Source organism: Caloenas nicobarica, chromosome Z, assembly GCF_036013445.1.
Source record: "Caloenas nicobarica isolate bCalNic1 chromosome Z, bCalNic1.hap1, whole genome shotgun sequence".
Lineage (NCBI taxonomy): Eukaryota > Metazoa > Chordata > Aves > Columbiformes > Columbidae > Caloenas > Caloenas nicobarica.
In genome coordinates, this window is record NC_088284.1 from 8,464,111 (window position 1) to 8,482,354 (window position 18,244).

Sequence of the window (18,244 nt, forward strand, 5' to 3'; positions counted from 1 at the left end):
GCTGCCCTCTGCCACCCCAAGCAAGAGAAAATCCTCTAATACTCTTCGGCCCTCTTAAGCTGATGTGTGTCTTGTGCCATGTGAAGATCTGCTGAAGTTTCTCTACTAATTTCAGGTCAGCTCTCATGAGGAAGCAGAGATGTCAGTACCCACCGCCCCATGCCACAGTAATACATTAGTAATCCTTTTAATAGAAGACATGAATGATCATTAAAGCAAATAAATGCCATTTTCTGGAATTTTGTGTAGTAGTGATGTGCTGTCATGTCCTACCCTTCAAGATCTGTGTTGTGTGTTCATGGTGCCCACCCCTGGGACTGCAATCACGTGCTTAACATACACACCGTACTTCCTTCAGCACTTTCTAGGAGAGTTAAGATTCTTGTCACCCACCCTGGGGACAGGCAGCTTCTGATACTATTTTACTTTGATGATGCCTCAAACTTGTAAATCTGTTGCAGACCCACTTTCTCATTCAGCTGGAGGTGGAAGGATTACTGCGGAGCATGGAAGCCTCTTCCCACGTTTCTCGTGCATTCAGAGTGGAGAAAAGGGTGCAGGTGTTTTTGTTTAAGTATTTGTAGGTCCCACCATAGAAGTTGTCTGAATCCTTTCACATCAGTACCAGGATTCAGGAGACCTGGTAATTCAGTTTAGTAATTTGCTGGTGCTTCCCAGATGTCCAGAGCAAAATAAAAATTAAAAAAAAAAAATCAAAACCAAGGGGACACACAAAAAATCAAGTTCAGGTTTCTATTTCAGACTGTCCTTACTCTTCTCTGTGCTCTGCCAAACTGGGTGTTTGTTAAGGTAGCAGATTAGCAAATGGAAGCAAGTCTAGGCCCCTCCTCCATCACTGTCATACCTGCCTTTTAACAAACAATATTCCAGGTCAAAATTTGTTTCATTAATTATTTCTGCCTCTGTGTAAGTGTTCCCTGGTTTTCACTGATGTTCTCCTGACTAAGTCTTATTTCAGCCCTATTGGACCTTGTATTTTGATTGCAAAGAATGGACAGGTATCTGGAGTCCTGCAGCTGTACTTTGCTTTTCTCCAGAGTGACTATATTTTTTGGTAGATTTTTACACAAGGAGATTGAATGATTTCTTTGGGTCACAGAGAGGTGTAGCCCTACCCAGGTCTGCCCAGTGTCTCCGAGACCCGGTTTGTCTGGTTAAGCAGAGCAGGTTTATTGAAAACAAGTCTCTCATTTCTCCACCTGCATGGTGGAAAAACAGTGTTCTCCAGCACCACCATTGCACATGTCCTTATCCCCTTGGGTACCCTTTGGCTGTCAATCCATATGTCCATGTAGACTTTGCTGTCAGGCCTTTTCCTTGGAGCACGTGCCTGTCACAGTGTGGAAGACTCCATGACTTGCTGTCCTTTCTCATTTCCACTTTCCAGGACAGGTTGGTTGTGAAAATCAATGAAGATTTTGTGGATGAAAACACCAGCGAGACTTCCTATTAACGGAGCTGTGATTGGGACCCACCACCAGTGATGTCCAGCCCTAAAATGAAACATGAGAGAGGCAGCCGGTGAGGCAGATGAACCGCTGCCCTGCTGGTACACGGCAAGTCTACTGGGGCAGGAGTGATCTGTGTGAGCAGAGGTGTCTAGTCCCGCTTCAAATACTGGGCTTAGATAAATTCTCTACCCACCAGGATAACTGCTGGAGGGAGGGTTGCTTTCCCCATCGCCCTGGGGAAGCGGCTCAGCACTGCCTGCTTGTTTCATGTTATACAGAAATTGTGCGATCCTGATGAGCCTGAGTGTCAGACACACACACACCCCTCTCTTCCCCCCCCATTTCCAATAACGTCTGCACCTCCTTTATCAAGCGCTCAAAGGTATTTTCTGGAAATTTAATTAAAATCAGCAGCTGGGACAGGAGGCTCTGTTAGTGCACTCACCATAGAATCATTTCAGTTGGAAGTGACCCTCAGGATCATCAAGTCCAACCGTAATATAACTCTAGCACTAAACCATGTCCCTAAGAACCTCATCTAAATGCCTTTTAAACCCCTCCAGGGATGGTGACTCCACCACTTCCCTGGGCAGCCTGTTCCAATGCCTGACAACCCTTTCCGTAGAGAATTTTTTCCTAATATCCAATGGGAAAACCTGTAGCAGGGGCCATCTTACCAGATAGGGGAGGGTAGGTTTCACCTCCAGGTTCAAACATCCAAATTTAGGAGAGCTATTCAGCAATCCAGCTGTAAGTACCTGCTTTCAGCTGAGCTGAATTGCTCTGGTCACCTCAATAACCTCCAGCTAACAGGTAGCCAATTTGGTGCCCAAATTGAGGTATCAGAATGTCAAGACCAAATCCCATGCTGGAGAATTAGTGCACCCCAAATTATGACTACACAGTGCATGAGGCTCCTCAATGCACAGCCCTTGCTCTATGAAAATGGAGAATGCGCTCTGTGACAATAGCATTACTAGGTCAAATGAAAAAGGCTTCATGACCATTTTATCCTGGGTTTATCGCCTATCCTTGTGAGCATGGAAGTGTAAAACCAAAACAGCTCACTCACGTGAAGACTTCCATTCCCCAGCCAGAAATTGCCGTGAAGAGCCTGGGGGGCAGGTCCCGGGAGGGGTTTATGGCGTAGCCGGTGTTCAGCCCCATCCCCAAGCCAATGCCCACGACCAGGAGACCCGTGAGCAAGGCCTGTGTGCCTTTCAAGGCTTCGTTGTTCTTCTCATCATGGATGACCAGAATGCCCAGGAGCAGCATCGCTGTCGCCACAAACTGCAGGAGCAGGAAAGGGAGAACAGGTCAGGAGACTGAAGGGTCTCACTCAGCAGAGAGGAAAGACACTTCCCAGAATGGGAAAGCAGGTGAGATTTATAGTCTGATCAAGTCAGGGAGGACCCCAATGTTATTCCCTCCTCACAGGTGGACTGAAGAAAAGTCTTAACTCATTTCCCAGCATAAATCTCTCCACCTCATCACTGAAAATGCTCTGGAACTGATGTGAACTTCTCAGCACTGTCATTTCCCTGAACCTTTAAGATGGGGACATGGGTTATTTTAAGTACATTTTGTCTAACAGAGGCAGAGCCGTAACAAACTGCTAAGGAGACAAATCTGAGCCTCCCTAGAGGGAGTGATGTTTTATATAGCCCTTCGTTGCATAAGCCCTTTCAGGACTCAAAGCAGATATCTGATGCTCATCTGGGAAGCTGCATCTCCAATCTGTGACAGTAAGTAGCTGGCGTTTGTAGATCGGCAATGCCCACGACATCAGGAACAGCGGTTTGAACAAAGATGATGACTAATGTCTCTTTCTGCTTCAGAAAATGCAGCTGTAGAGCCTTGAGCTGCTTGCAGAGGTGGCAGCAAAAGCAGAAACTCTGCGGCTCTTGGCAATGTGCTGTAATTGTCATTTGCTTTCTTGTGCAGCAAGGTCTTTGCATGCTCCACAGGAGGCCAAGTCATCATGCCCAGGCAAGAGTTTTGTCAGGTCGGAAACAAAAGCATGGGCTTCCTCTGATTTGAATTGACAGTGAACCCTCCTTCTCCAGTGTCCTAGTGCTCCACATCCCCTGAGGCATCCCTTTCCTATTTCTGGGCATCTGGACATTTGTTATATTTTGGGAATCAACAGTGCACAGTCTAAATTGAATCGTTCAAACCCCAGAGGTTCAATCCACACAGGCTGTGTTCATGTGAAGGTACTTGCAGGCCCTCTGTGCCAGTGAGGAGCAGCCAGCAGAGCTGCCTGGGAGTGTGGAGGGGGTGTAGGATCCAAAAAGGGGAATAACAGCTCGGAGAAGTGTCCAGAACCCAGAGGAGATGGTTCATGACATAGCTCAGCTTCTCACTGCCTGCTGCGTTAGCTGTGTGCAAGGGAAGGTGCCTGGAGGGCACTTGGAGTGAGCTGTGAAGCAGCCTGCAGGCGTTAGCCTTTGGGCTTGCTCAGCCACCAAGGTGCCTTGGATCCTACCTATCAGGCACCTGCCTGGGCAGTGGGCTCCTTGAAGGAGGGGTTGTGATTCTGTCTGCACATGTAGTGCTGAGTGCCCTGCAGCAGACCAGCACCAGCGCCTGTTACCACCCACCTTCTCCACAGATGTCCCCACTGACCTCTGAGAAGAAGCCTCCAAGCAAGGACATATAGGGAGCAGGGTAAGTGGAGAAGATCGACGCCGTGGCAGTTGGTCCTGTCACTGTAAAGTTCCCCTTGGTATAGTCATACAGAGCATCTAGGAGAAATGGGAATTATAGGATCACAGAACCATTTTGGTTGGGAAAAGAACTTTAAGATTATTGAGTCTAATCATTAACCCAACACTGCCAAGTCCACTTCTAAACTATGTCCCTAAGCACCACGTAGAGGTGTTTTAAACACCTCCAGGGATGGTGACTCCACCACTTCCCTGGGCAGCCTGTTCCAATGCCTGACAGCCCTCTCCATGAAGAAGTTTTACCTAATATCGAATCTAAACCTCCTCTGGTACAGCTTGAGGCCATTTCCTTTTGTCCAATCACTTGTTACTTGGGAAAAGAGACCAACACCCTCCATGCTACACCCTCCTTTCAGGCAGTTGCAGACAGCGATAAGGTCTCCCCTCAGCCTCCTGTTCTCCAGGCTCAACAGCCCCTGAGCCACTCTTCATCAGACTCGTGCTCCAGGCCCTTCACCAGCTTCGTTGCCCTTAGCACAGAGTTCATCCCACATGGCCTGTACACAAGTCCACCCATAGCAGCCAGCATGGACTCCAAGGGGAAAAGAAGCAACGGGAGATATGAGGGAGGTGACACACCCCTCACAGGGCATGATCTCACCGATATCTGTTACCTGCAGACTTTGGTCTGCAGTTGCTTATTTGTGCCTGCCAGCTCCCTGTCCCTGCTGGGGGCAAGCTGGATGCACTGTGTGCACTGGAGGCCTCCCCCCTCTGCCCTTCAGGGGCTGAGACGTGCTGGAGCCAACGGGTGGTGGGTCCTCTGATCACAAGTCAAAACCACAGCTGAAAAAATAACTGCTGTCCTGCTTCCCACGGACCAGCAGAGTCCTCCAGAGCTCCAGCTGTACCTAATACATGGTAGTCCATCTTACTCAAGCCCTTGCAGACCCTGGAAGCAAAATGCTGACAAAACGCAGCCACTGGCTTTGAGCTGAGGACAGGTTGTGGCAGTGGGAATGGCCTGAGCAAAGGAGGTATGTTTTCCAGGAACTGCACCTCCTTCCCACAGATATCTGCGCCCTGCTCTGGCCTTGAGCTATGAAGGCCTGTCCCACAAACCAGGAGCTCGCCCTCCTCACCCAGACATCATGCTGGATACTGTAAAACGAAACATTTCTGCAGTACTGTAAGTTAAGACTGAAATGGTGCCCACAGCAAAGACCATGATAAAGACACAACCATACCGTAGTACATGGCAAAGACAGTGGCTGATGCCACAAAGGAGCCCAGGAACTGGCCGATCAGGTAAGCTGGGAGCTTTCTCCAGGGGAGGTTTCCTAAAATGCAGTGTGTGAGGGTGATGGCAGCATTCAGATGAGCTCCTGCAAAATCACAGCAAAGGAAAGTGGCCTCAGCCTGGATCCAGCTGTTTTGAAGCATGCCCCACGCCCCACAGTGACCAGCCAGACCTTGCTCCAGAACATCAAGACTCTCCCAGGTCAGGGTCTCCCTCCTGTACAGACTCAAAGCTGACCCCTTCTCCCTGGGCAGCTGAATAATGCAGGCCAGAGAGCTCCTAGCTTTAGTCCTTCAAAAATTACACAACCTCTGCTTTAGTCTCTGTGGACCACAGGCTGCCTCCAGAGAGTGGGTCATCTTGCCTGTCTGAGACACCTCTCTTGGCACAGCATGAGCGTCCCTCTGTGGAGCTTTTCTCTACCCGGCTTAAAGGGAGCCCAGAACTTACACTCATCACCCACCTTTCATACGGCTACAGGCAGATGAGGCAGATCTTATCCCAAACAATCTCAAAGCCTTCTGAAAACATATGATAGAGAAGGTAGGCCTGATCCTGGCACAGCTGAGTGCCCCAGCTCGTGGGAGCTGTAGGCTCTTAGTACACCTGGAAGGGAGATGCTGGGGAAACAAACTGCAAAATCAATCACTAATGCCCCGTATCTTCATGTCTGCAAAGCAAATCCTACACAGGGCTGTCAGCACTGACTCGGATTAGCTCTTTGATGTCACAGCGCTGACAAGGCATTACTGGGATGGTCAATCCATCCCAGAACATGGTTGCTCCCACTAGTGTGAAACAGACCCTGTCCTTCCCTTGCAGAGTTTGTAATCTTAGACTGTTTCCTTACATCTTTTAGTATGTGCCTTCCATAGAGTGGAAGGCCAGTTTTCCCTGTTTTGAGGGGGCGCTTTCTGTGGAGGAGGTTGGTGCTTTTGGAGAAAGACTAAGTGGATCCAGTTTTGGTGCCCTCGTTGCAAACTATGTTTGTTCTCCAAGCCTCATCTCCCCACAAGTACAAGGGAAAAGTTTGCTTTTTCCTGCCCAGTAGGTGTAAACTTGGGGAGCTGGTAAATGCTCCAGCCTTAGTGGACTTCTCCTACTCCAGACTCAGAAAGGAGTAAGAGCCAGGCACACACCACCTCATCGAAGTACAGCACAGGGTGAACTCAAAGTGCATGTACCGCCTGCTACAGTTCCATAACCACAACTGAAATGGAGGAAGATGCTTTTTTCTTCAATCATTTGATCCTTTGCAGGCATGACCAGCCATTTCAGAGATCACAAGAAATATATTGTGACACAAATTAGGCCAAATCAAAATGCCAAAAGGCCCTGAAGCTGGCTCCAGAGCCAGCCTGCGGCTGGCTGAGCTGAGACCCTTCCTCCCACCTCGCAGCCCTCAGCAGATCAGCTCCATCTCAAATGTCAACCGGGACTGCAGGGACTGAGGACTTTCTTCAGCCCACTTTCCTCTGGCTGTCTCTACCATCTCCAAAAGGAAAGGGAGACCAAAAGCAGACTGCTTGCATGGAGAATTTTTCCTTTGCAAGCCAGCCTTTGACATCTCCTTGCTCCAACAACTCAAGAGCAACCTCTTGCCTTAATTTTCTGCCCACTAGAGCCCTTAATCTCGTCTCCTGGTGCAAATGAATGCAGAAATTGCACAAGGCAAAGGTAATGCTCTGTCATGCGATACCACCCCATGGCCTTGAGACGCCACCTCCTGAGTTCACATGGGGCGTGTGTACATGGGTGCGGATCATAAGGAGAAAATTTGCATACCATTCCTTGTTGCAACATCAGCAGTAAGCTCTCATTTACAATAAATTATTTACTTCCCTGTGGGTCATCTCGGCAGTGTGTTTTCAGAGCTGCTTGTCTCCTTGGGCCATGATGACATAAGCCAAGTACCTAACGGAGACACTGCTAAAACCTGGCTCTGCAACAAGAGGGCATGGATGAACCTCCACCACTCTCCCTGTCCTGCTTGCCCCTTTCCCAGCTCAGAAAATGCTTTGGGGGTGAGCATACTGTAGGTACGCTGTGCCTCACTTGTCCCCTGCTTCTCCTGACCTTGCCGTGCCAACATAACTCCTTGATTTGACCTCAGACCTGTCTCCCCCCTACAAACTTGGCTGTGATCAGTGAGTCAAAAGGCTGACCCCTGGTTACAGTCACCAGATCTGCTCTGCTCTTCTTGCACAAGGACCCAAGGACTGCCTCTTCTTCCAGTGAGGGCACTGCCATTCCTTGCCATCCTATCACCTGCCCCTCCACCACCCACTCCTGCTGCCCCCAACACACGTGTCCTTTATGTGACAGAGAGATGTCCTGTGCTCGCGTGTCCTGCTCACCGGAGATTCCTCCGGCCGCATGGATGCCCAGAGTAACACCGATGCCAAATCCCAAATTGATGCTCAGTTGCTGCCCAAAGTTTCCTTTTCCTAATACCACTTGTGCCACAGAAGACAAGCCAAAGACCTAGTGCATGGAAAAAGAAAGAGAGAAAGGAGTGTTAAAGTAGTGTTATTGCTGTGATGGACGGAGCATCCTTGCCACTTTTTATGCAATAATAATAAACTCCTGAAGACAGTTTCCCATGGTCAGGAGATGAAGAAAGAATCACCCTCCCCTGCAAAAACTGAAGCAGTACCTGGTTTATTCCTCCTCGGTGCCCATCACACCAAACCAGGTGCTCTACTCACGGTTGAGTATGAGGATACAAACCCCAGACACCCACATTGAGGTCCCAGGCTCGATTAGGATCACTTACACAGCCACAGTGTCTGTGTCTGGGGACAGGGACGTGAGCCAGGGGAGCATCACGACAGACCCTCTGGAGATGGTGCCCGAGCTGCGTAGAAGGAGAGTGGGCAAATTCTTGCCATCTTTCCTTTCCTGGTGTACAATTTTTCGACTGAAAACATAGTTTGGGCAGCACACAGCTATTTGGCAAACTGCACTCTAATTTTGGTAACTTATTCCAGTGAAAAACAAGGAAGGAAACTCTGGTTTGACTTTTCCTTTCAAAACATACACTTTCAGTTTGAAAACAGCCAAAGTGTCAATATTTTTTTAGTGACTAAAGGGGAACTGGGAAAAAAAGATAAAAAGGAAAGTAAATATTCTCCATCAGGAAAAGACATATCCAAGAAATTGCTCTGGTCTGAAAGTAAATTCTATTTCACTCTTTTAATGTGGTCAGAGGGTGGAAAAATCAGTTCTTTGCACAGCTCTTGCGCTGAAATCTGGAGAAGGACAAACCTTCTCTTGAGGTCTCTGCCTTGCAAACTGCTTAGGGCTTGGAGAGTGGATCCTGCTCCTTGGACTATGGTGATGTTTATCCAGAGTGACATGCCTCTCCAAGACAAGAAAGTCAGTATGTTCTCCAGCAACTAAGTAGGCTCTGGCCTGTCCTGTTTTGACTCAGATCTTTACTGGCTGCTCTGCCTGGATCCAACTTTATCTCGTGTCTGCTCTCCCTCTTCCCTTTCAGACATCACCAAAATCCCCTGTTGCCCAGAGACACTGTTCTTATCTCTGACATATACAGAACACGCGCTGTGCTCTGCCCGGAGCTACAGCCTCCACAGTGTGGAACCTTCTGTCCATCTGCCACAGAAAAAGCCCCAAAACCCGGTGTCTGGGATGTCCCCCAGCATCTGCTAAGCTCTTAAGAAACTCTGACTACTCATCTCTGAGCTTTTCCAAAGCCACATCCAGGAGAAGCTAAACACATAAAGCACAGGTCTTGCAGAACAGCAGCAAGCACAGAGGGGTGCAGGTCAGGGGACATGGCTGTTACAGCTGAACAGCATTATCCTGAAAAAAAACCAAAACAGGCCAGAGTGACTATTTTTTAGCACAGATCCAAACCTCTGGTCTTTTGCTCTATTCTCAGAGCCCTAAAATAGTTGTGGTGTTTGTTGTTTGGTTGTTTGGTTGTTTTTTCCTATCTCCCTGCTCCTTTTGCTGTTTGCTCCTGCTGCCTTTATGAACATTGCTTGCCCACTAAAGCAAGAGGCCCTGGCTGAGCGCTACCATCCAGGTGTCCTGGAGATGCATCCAGCACATTCCCAGTTGCACTGAGGGCCATAGGGCTGCTGCAGAGCTGGATGCTACATTTGGATGCTGGATGCTGTTTGTAGCCAGCCCTTGGTGGGGGTCCATGCCCAGTGTCCCTCCTCCTACTCGATTCCTTCACAGGGATCAGTGAGGGAAGAGCCAACATGAGCTGCAGGCTCCAAAATCTGCCTTAGATTGTCAGAGTACAAAGAAAAGTCTCCTCCCCATGCTGCATCCCAGAGACAGCCCTGGCAGGACAACCCTGAACTTGTTCTTTATCATCTGGGAACTTCCACCACCAAAACGCAAAGGGAATGGAAAAGGAAAATGGTTTGCTCAGCTCCTGCTGAAGTCACAGCTGTATGTACTCTGACTTCCAGTCAGTGCAAAACTGTGTAGTATGAGTGAAATTCAAGGACCTAGGTGTGCAACCAGGTGTGATAAAAAACAAGCATCCTTTACACATGCAGGTATTGCCCTTGTAAATAAGCACATTTTTCTGTACCGACAGCTGTGTCAAAAGGTCCCCATCCTTACACAATCTTTCTTTTGTGCATATCTCCAAGTACGAGTTATTTGGATTATCCCCAGCCTTTCCGTGCCAGCCTCTGTCTAGTCCAAAGTGTCTCCCTCAGCCCAGAAGCACTTGCAAGCGAAGCCCTGGTGTAGTAAGTTGGCACGGACACTTGCTGGACCTTTTTGCTATTTTGATCCAACATATGAAGGCTCTGGCCCTGGTGGGCACCTGACCCCCACCAGGCATCAATTCTGACGGCAAAGATTTCCTCACCCTCTCCCCAAACACTTATGAAGCAGCCCAAGAGCTCAAAATCACCTCACTTTTTCTGCATTAAATGATCTGTTTATGCTCAGAAAAGGAGTGGGTTTCTGTATGATTTGGATAAGCGCTATTCATTTGGCAGCATAAGAAAAACAAAAGTAAAATCTTGACATACTTTACACTCAGTAATAACGTCTCCTAATGGTGGGTTGTGGCTCCAGAGAGTTTCACTGGCGTTCATTACCCTGGCAACCCCAAGCGGAAGATGGATGAATACTGTTCTCATGTGACAGAGACTGTCAGTGGTAGAGGAGTCAGGGTCTGCTCCCCAAACTGTGTAGGACCCCAAACCGCACCATCGCCTCTGGCACGTTGGGAAGAAAAGCCTCAATTCACTGCACAGGATCTCTCAGGGGGTTGGCACAAGCATTGTGTCACCCCATCTGACCAGACAACACTCTTTAGTTTCATTCCCAGACTCTTCCTCGGCTTTCTCCTAGAAGAGAACTGAAACAGCGGCTCAGCCCCACCTGCTGGTCCCTCCCCTAGCGCCCTCCTCCCACCCTCCACATTGCTTTTTTCTTCCAGAAGGGTTTTGACAGATGGTCTACCGATGGGAAACTGCCACACCACCAGAGCAGAGGGGTGAGCAGTAGCAACTAGCTCCAGAGCAACCCCGAGGATGTGCATGCTAAGAAACCACTGACATTACAGGCTGCTGCTGCAAACACCTTCTCACTCGCCCCGCACACACACACACACACACACATCTAAGCCCATGTCCTCCTTACCATGAGGATGAACATCCCCAGCGCTTCTGCCAGCAGCTGCCTGATGGTGACGCTACGAATCGTGAGCGCCTTCTGAATCTTCTCCAGCATTATGCTCTCCGGCTCCAGCCTGCAGCTACAGGAGCTCCTGTTGTGACAGCACACTTCATTGCGCTGAGCTAAGTTACCCTTTGAAACTTGGCACCCTCCCTTCACCCCCAGACACCTTCATTCATTTGGTTAACGATGAACAAACCAATAAAGTAGCAGCTAGCTTCGAAGTCTTCCCACACACACATGCCATCCTTTTAAAATTGTATGGTGAGGATTCAATATGTCTGCTACTGCAGCATTGCGAACTCTGTGCCTTCGCCCAGTAACAGCCTTTCTCCAGGGCAGTGCAGCTGTAAATAGTCTCGGTGTGCTCCTAAAGCCTCTGTCGTTCAACATAACCTTTTCCAGAGGCACTGAACAGGAGTTTTGGCTGTGCTCTGCATTGTAACCCACTGGCTGGTGGTGTGGTGCCATTGGTTTTTTAACAGGTGGGATTAGGACCACTTGCCTGTGCTTTGCAGGACTATTCGATGCCCAGTTTGAGGTGAGGATGCTCTGCCTGGAACTGGTGTGCACTGCTGTCTGAAGCTGGGAAGTGCACAACGCCTTGAGCATTGCTTCAGGTTGAATATTTGCTCCAGCCGTGCCCAGAGCTCCATTACATGAGTGTAGAGCCCCCCCACCAGCCCCCAGGCTGTCCTCTCCTGTGGGGCAAGGAAAGACCACTCTTGGCAACAGTTCCCATTGACCTTCAATCTCATCTGACTGCCAGAGCAGAGCCCTCACTGTCCTGATTCCTTCTTCACCTGCTCATTTCAGCTGAACATGAGCCAGCAGTGTGCCCAGGTGGCCAAGAAAGCCAACGACATTCTGGCTTGTATCAGGAATAGTGTGGCCAGCAGGACCAGCGCAGTGATCGTCCCCTGTACTGGGCACTGGTGAGGCTGCACCTCGAATCCTGTGTTCAGTTTTGGGTCCCTCACTACAAGAAAGACATTGAGGTGCTGGAGAGAGTTCAGAGAAGGGAACGGAGCTGGTGAAGGGCCTGGAGCACAAGTCTGATGAGGAGCAGCTGAGGGAACTGGGGCTGTTCAGCCTGGAGAAAAGGAGGCTGAGGGGAGACCTGATCGCTGTCTGCAACTGCCTGAAAGGAGGTTGGAGTGTGGAGAGGGTTGGTGGCTTCTCCCAATTAACAAGAGATAGGAAGAACTCAAGTTGTGCCAGGGGAGGTTTAGATTGAATATTAGGAAAAATTTCTTAACAGAAAGGGTTGACAGGCATTGGAACAGGCTGCCCAGGGAAGTGGTGGAGTCACCATCCCTGGAGAAGCTTAAAAGACACATAGATGAGGTTCTTAGGGACGTGGTTTAGTGGTGGACCTGGCAGTGTTAGGTTAACGGTTGGACTCTTTTATCTTAAAGGTCTCTTCCAACCAAAATGATCCTATGTTTCTATGATTCTATTGCCTCTGCTTATCTCCCTCATCACCAGCTTTTCTTACCTCTCCAATGTGAAAAGGTTTTAATACTTTTGCTTAATCACTAAAAAACTTAAACCTACTGAACACTCAAGACCTTTTTCTGCAAGCCTTGTCTGATTCTTTGCTAGTTTTCTTCACCTTTCTCTCAGCCAGCTGCAGCTTCTCAGCATGACTGTGGGAGGGACACAGTGCCCAGCCCTGGGGGGTGTCACCAGCAGCCTCCCCAATGGGGACGTGACACTCTGCTCACGCTGCCCTGCTGTTGCATCCCTCTGGCACTACTGCGTTGCAAAAGTTCACAAGCTTTTCTTTCACCTATGGGACACTCAGCAGCTGTATGGAACAACCTGGGAAGCCAATTCTTCTCTCTGCTCAAGGGATGTCTGTGTTGTGGCAGGGAAGGGTTTTACAGACTCAGCTAAGCCCTCCTCCAGCAACAGATTCACTATCAACTTCATTCAATGAACACCTGGTTAAATATGCGATAATTTACTAGTTTGTCTCTGATACTAAGGACCATCTCACCATGCTGTATGATACCCAAGCTGCTGGCAAGGGTGTTCTAATAGTATATTTCTAGGTTGGAAGGATTTTTGTCCTATGAGTCTGCGAGCCACGCTGTGGCACTGAAAAAGTGACCGATAAATTTTTCCAGGTCACTTCATTCTCTGCCGTGCAAATGTTTATTGATGGAGTACAAAAACATGGGTCCTAGAGCACCAGGTTGGGGTGCTGACAAGATCTTCAAGTTTCTTCTACACGTCGTAGCTCCCAGCTGACATGTAAAGCTGAGGTCCTGGCATCAGCGCATATTAGAGATCTCACAGCCTTTCTCAGATGGATGAGGTGCGAGTGGGTCAGTATTCCCCACAACGGGACCTACAACTTTGTTTTTCACTCCTAGATGTCAGGGAGCCTTTCAAGTTGATTCCTCCTCTGTGGGCAAACAAGAAAGCTGCTGTGTCTCCAAAAGACTTTGAGTCCTGTGTTCAAGTATTAACTATAAGCACCTCATATTCTAATCTGGGCTGAAAAACGTAATTTCTGGGAACACTGGTCTCCCATGGACTTGCAATCTTCTTGGGAATAAGGCTATCCCAGTTTGCAATAGAAATCCTTGATTTGGTGATAATATTTGCAGAATAATCCCTGATACCATCAAATTCCCTAAAACTCCTGCATGCTTGCAGGATGGCATCAGGGATCACTGCATATGCCTCTTGCCATTGTTCATCATTTTCACACAGATCATTCCACAAGATGGCACTGAGACACCAGTTTCCTGCTTAGAAGTGTTCAGATATGTTCCTCTCTTGGTTGCTGAAAATGTGAGAACCTTTTCCTTTCAGAGTTCCTCCAGGCATTCTTATACATTAAAGAAAGCTGATCTGCCAACGTTCAAGAAGTGTAACAACAACTAAAAACATATTTCTGTAAGTCCCATGGGGCAGAGCACCACTGCTCTGACAGCACACAAACCCGAAATGTGTGAGCCTGAGCCTGTTACCCCCCCGCTTTGTAATCAGCAGAGAAAACCAGGCAGCCCCAAAGTGCGGTTCATCCTGACCTAAAATAAGCATCTGAGGCCGGACCTGTGAGTCACACTGGATGCTGTTTCCTCCAGTGTCTGCAGCAGGACAGGGAGAGATCGGGTCCATCCTGCACACCCACGCGGAGGTACCTGCGCCAGGTGAGCTGGGCTGCCCTTCCTCCTTGCACCCAGATGTGGTGATCCCGAGCAAGCACAAACAACGTGAGTCAGACAAGGGCTGGAGCACAAAGATCTGCCAGTTGCCCAATGTGACCTGTTCATACTTGCATGGTTTCACTTACCTGTAGGGCTGACGAAGATCCCCGGGGTCACCAAATACAGTCCCTTACTGGCATAGGCAGCCAACCACATCCCTTTCGTGACCAGGCCTCTCTCCAATTCAGGGGTAAGTGCTTTTTGCCCCAACTCCTCCTGCTGGAAGCCTGTTACCAGAACTTGCTGCTCTGTAGATTAGAGACTTTCTTCTAATTTCCAGCCACATTCTCAAAGCTGTTTGTTTATTCATGAGTTAATTCATTTCTTACAGGTGCTATTAAGTTTTACTTTAAGTTTTGTTAGAGGATTAGCTTCTCACATTTAGCTTTGCATTGCCTCCTGATGTGTACCCTGACTTGCTCACAGGTTGAAACTTCACTCAACATTGACTCTGCAATGATTTTACCATATTTTCTACTGCACATTAAGACACCACCTGCTAAACCAAACCCATCTCTTCCCTAAGGCAAGTGCACTTTCCGCACTGGTGAGAAAGGCCTCAGTTTGAAGAGGAAAATTCTGGCACAGTCAAGGCTCACTGTGCTCGTGTTGATGCCCATGGCACTGAAGAGCTGGGGGAACAACCCTCCTGGGTCCTGCTAAAGCAGCCCTGGGAAGGATGAGTGCCCAGGGACTCCAGGACAGTCACACTTCTGACTCAGCTGGACAGTGCACACGTTTCCTCTGCACCCAAGAGCTCATTTATCTCCTAATTGCACTAATCAACAGCTGCAATGTCACCACTCCATTAGCTGCAGCCCTGCTGTTGGAGCATTAACTTCTCCCCCGAGGCTGAGAGGAGCATGAGCAGAGGAGCTCCTCACCGTGGATGAGAACAGCTTGCTCCTCCATCAGACCAAATGAACATGGCACGGAGACATTCCCAGGCCCCTTCAGGGGAAGCAAGGCCAGGTCAGAGAGACCAGCACACCACCGGTACGACCTTAGCTGTCTAGGACAGACCCCACTTGACATACCTAGAGCACCCACACCACATGGTCTCACATCTAATGCTCACGGGCTACCTTCTCTTCTCCTTTACAAATGGCAGGCACTGAGCACGTCGTGGACAGCCCTGTCAGCAGGCAGCTTTGCTCTCCACACTGTTACCCAACTCTCTGTTCACAAGACACCATCCACAACAGCATTTCAGGTCAACCCTTCCCACCATCATCCCTTCTCCTGAAGCTATTAGCTCTTACCGTGCTGGGCAGGAGTGGGAGCAGGAAGGAGCGCCGCAGGACTGTGGCAGCACAGTGGTGAGGTCCTGCTCTGGTCCACAGCCCTCCACTTTGCTCCCCAGGGACATGGTGCCTTCCTGCCCCAGACTGCTAAATCTTGCTCAGCCGGAGGTAATCCGTGAGGCGGTGGTGTCAGCAGGAGAGGAATTACATGGCTCTTGGTCATTAGGGGGAGAACAGGCCTGTCCAGGCAGGGGTCACCTGGGGCAACGCTGGCCCCATTGTTGGGCAACAGAGCAGAAGGTGCCTGGTCTACCCTGCCCAGCGACCTACCCAACCCATGCTGGGCCACCCTCCCCTCCTGCCCTTCTCTGTCTTTCCAGCCAGAATTGGATTGGTCTTACATGCAGCAAAGTATGATGGGTTTTGAGGGACCTCACTGGCAGAGCCCTGGGAAGTGTCTTCCATGTGCAGGTATGGGGCATTTAACTAGAGAGATACCAAGACACAGGGCACCTCAGGTCTCACAGGAGACTTGGGGTGCCTGTGGGATTCCCACTCAGGTCCTGCCAGCTCCCCACTTGCTGTCATCCTCCCATTCCCTGCCCCATCCCTGGCTCATGGGCACCTGAGTATCTTATTCTCCTGAACTGCTCGGGACCGGGTTCCCACCACAGCCCTCTGTGTGGGAGCATCCCCCTGCCCTCCCCAGGACCCCATGTGGGTACCGCGGATGTAAACAGCCCCACCGAGCTTTGAGCCACCTGCTTGGGTCTGCTTTCAATCCACAGATAAGGCGAAAGCGGGGAAAACCACAGGGCTCAAAGGACATCGTCACCCTGGTGATAAGAGGAGACAGGCTTTATCCTGGAGGATTGTGAACACCCGCACTCTGAAAGGAGAGATTAAAGGGGAAAAAGTGCAGGCTGAGGGGAAGACACTGGGTGAGCTGGATGAAGCCCTGAAGTTGCAGAGTCTGATGCAGCCAACACACTAATGTGAATGTTTCCCTTCCTCTGACCATGCCCCAGAGACAGCACAGTGTGGCTATGTCCTCACCTCAGGCTATGAGTTCACTTGTATAGAGGGTGCCTCTGCCTCATACCCCCTACAGATGCTCCAGTCCAGGACAGTCTGTGGGACCCGCCAGCCCAGCATCCCCCTAAGCAGCAATAAAAAAGCGTGAGCCTGTGTTAACAGTCCCAAAGAGCAAAACCAGAGCAGGGGACAATGACATGAACACAACCGTGCTTGTTTCCTCTGTGCCACTGGAGTTATGCTGAGCCAATAGTCATTGCAGTCCTCCTCCGCAACCACACGATGTTTGAGGGTGCCACTCACATAAACTACACCTGTTAACCCTTCAAAAGGTAATGCTAAACCAATAGGCAGACCACCTTCATTGCCAGCTCTGACGTGGATATTTTGTGGGGTGAGGAATCAACCAGCGCCCATATGTATAATCAGTGAATTACCCAAACCCCAGCTGTCAGTCGCACAATCGTGTTCTCCTACATCTCACCTGCCACGGGGTGTCCAAAGGCCATCCAGGGGCTGGCATGACTCATACCGGTGGTGAGCAATGCCAGCTGCATGGGATTTGTCCGTGCTGTCTCCACAGGGGAGGGAAAGGCCAGGATGCAGGCAGCTGCCTTGGCTTTCTCAGACACAACCCACCCTAGCCCAGAGGGCTGCCTCTGGTGTGGACGTGAAGGCATCCAAAGGAAACCCCCGATAAGCTCCCGCTATCACGGTGGGGAGAAGATGCCACAGATTCCTTGCAGACAAGTGCGCAAATCCCCTTGGAGGCTACCCAGCCTTTCTTGGGGCCCCAAGGAGCCCCACAGGCATTTCAAGTGGTGGTGAAAGTTTGCTCCAGCATCAACCAGACCCCAACACCCTCATGGTGATTGGCCTCTTATGCTGTTTTGGGAGAAAGAGGGACCAGGTGTGGTGCATCTGGATGGCTCTTTGGTCATTCCCATCTTATCAGTTCCTACGTGAAAAGCCATTGACCCAGAGAAACCTGTAGAAGCTGGAAATGCAACAGTTTGTGCCACCTGAACAAGATTCAGTTTTCTTTGCTCATGCGGTTTCTTGGCACAAGTCCTGCATGAGAGAAGTGGCAGCTTCACAAATTGGCCCATTTTAAGCAGAGCACCAACATGCAGCCTACTTCCTTAAGCACAGGGAACTACATATCAATCATTAATGGCACTGCACGTGTTCCTAAGCCATGGCAAATACTAAATATTGTCACTGGCCTTTACTGTCTCTATGTTTTTACATAGACAGAAAAATGCACACATCCATATCAGCCATTTCCTAGTGTAGAAGTAACTGTTGCATACCACCTTCTCAATTTTGACTTCGTAAGAACCTCCTTGAGGTCAATATATCAATTTATAATCTCATGAGAATAGCAGAGCATCTATTCCTTGCTCCCAATGTTAAACAGAGCTCTCTGGAACTATCCCATGGGATATGTGCACAGGACCTGACACAGTAGGCCCCTGATTGCAACACAGCCTCAAGGCTCTGCCACAAAAGCAACATATACACAAATCACAACAGGTCCGTGAAGCTACAGATTATTTATGTTTGCACCTGAAATGTTTATACATGTGTAAAACTACAGCATTAGGCACAGCAAGTGCCTGGC

At 49.4% G+C, this 18,244-nt stretch overlaps 1 protein-coding gene across 2 annotated transcripts; it reads right to left on the minus strand.

Annotated features, from left to right (window-relative positions):
* Positions 1–1,354: 1,354 nt before the first annotated feature.
* On the minus strand, positions 1,355–15,710 carry LOC136002041 (aquaporin-7-like). Of its 2 annotated transcripts, none has more exons than XM_065656864.1 (7): positions 15,604–15,710; positions 11,082–11,208; positions 7,799–7,925; positions 5,389–5,526; positions 4,101–4,219; positions 2,545–2,762; positions 1,355–1,514 (listed from the first exon to the last, which is right to left on the minus strand). In XM_065656864.1, exons 1-7 carry the CDS (start codon positions 15,708–15,710, stop codon positions 1,355–1,357), a joined length of 996 nt encoding a protein of 331 aa, XP_065512936.1. The 2 variants fall into 2 exon arrangements, with proteins under 2 accessions (XP_065512936.1, XP_065512937.1); XM_065656865.1 differs by lacking the exon at positions 15,604–15,710 and adding an exon at positions 14,752–14,847 and having other exon boundaries at positions 11,082–11,190.
* Positions 15,711–18,244: the final 2,534 nt, after the last annotated feature.

What these genes read in the sequence shown, in the direction of transcription:
- LOC136002041 (XM_065656864.1), bottom strand. Translation starts at nt 15,710, where the DNA reads ATGTCCCTGGGGAGCAAAGTGGAGGGCTGTGGACCAGAGCAGGACCTC. An exon ending in TCCCACTCCTGCCCAGCACG is followed by an intron (nt 11,209 to 15,603) that starts GTAAGAGCTAAT and finishes CTGTCACAACAG; the next exon opens with GAGCTCCTGTAGCTGCAGGC. An exon ending in TGGGGAATGGAAGTCTTCAC is followed by an intron (nt 1,515 to 2,544) that starts GTGAGTGAGCTG and finishes GTTTCATTTTAG; the next exon opens with GGCTGGACATCACTGGTGGT.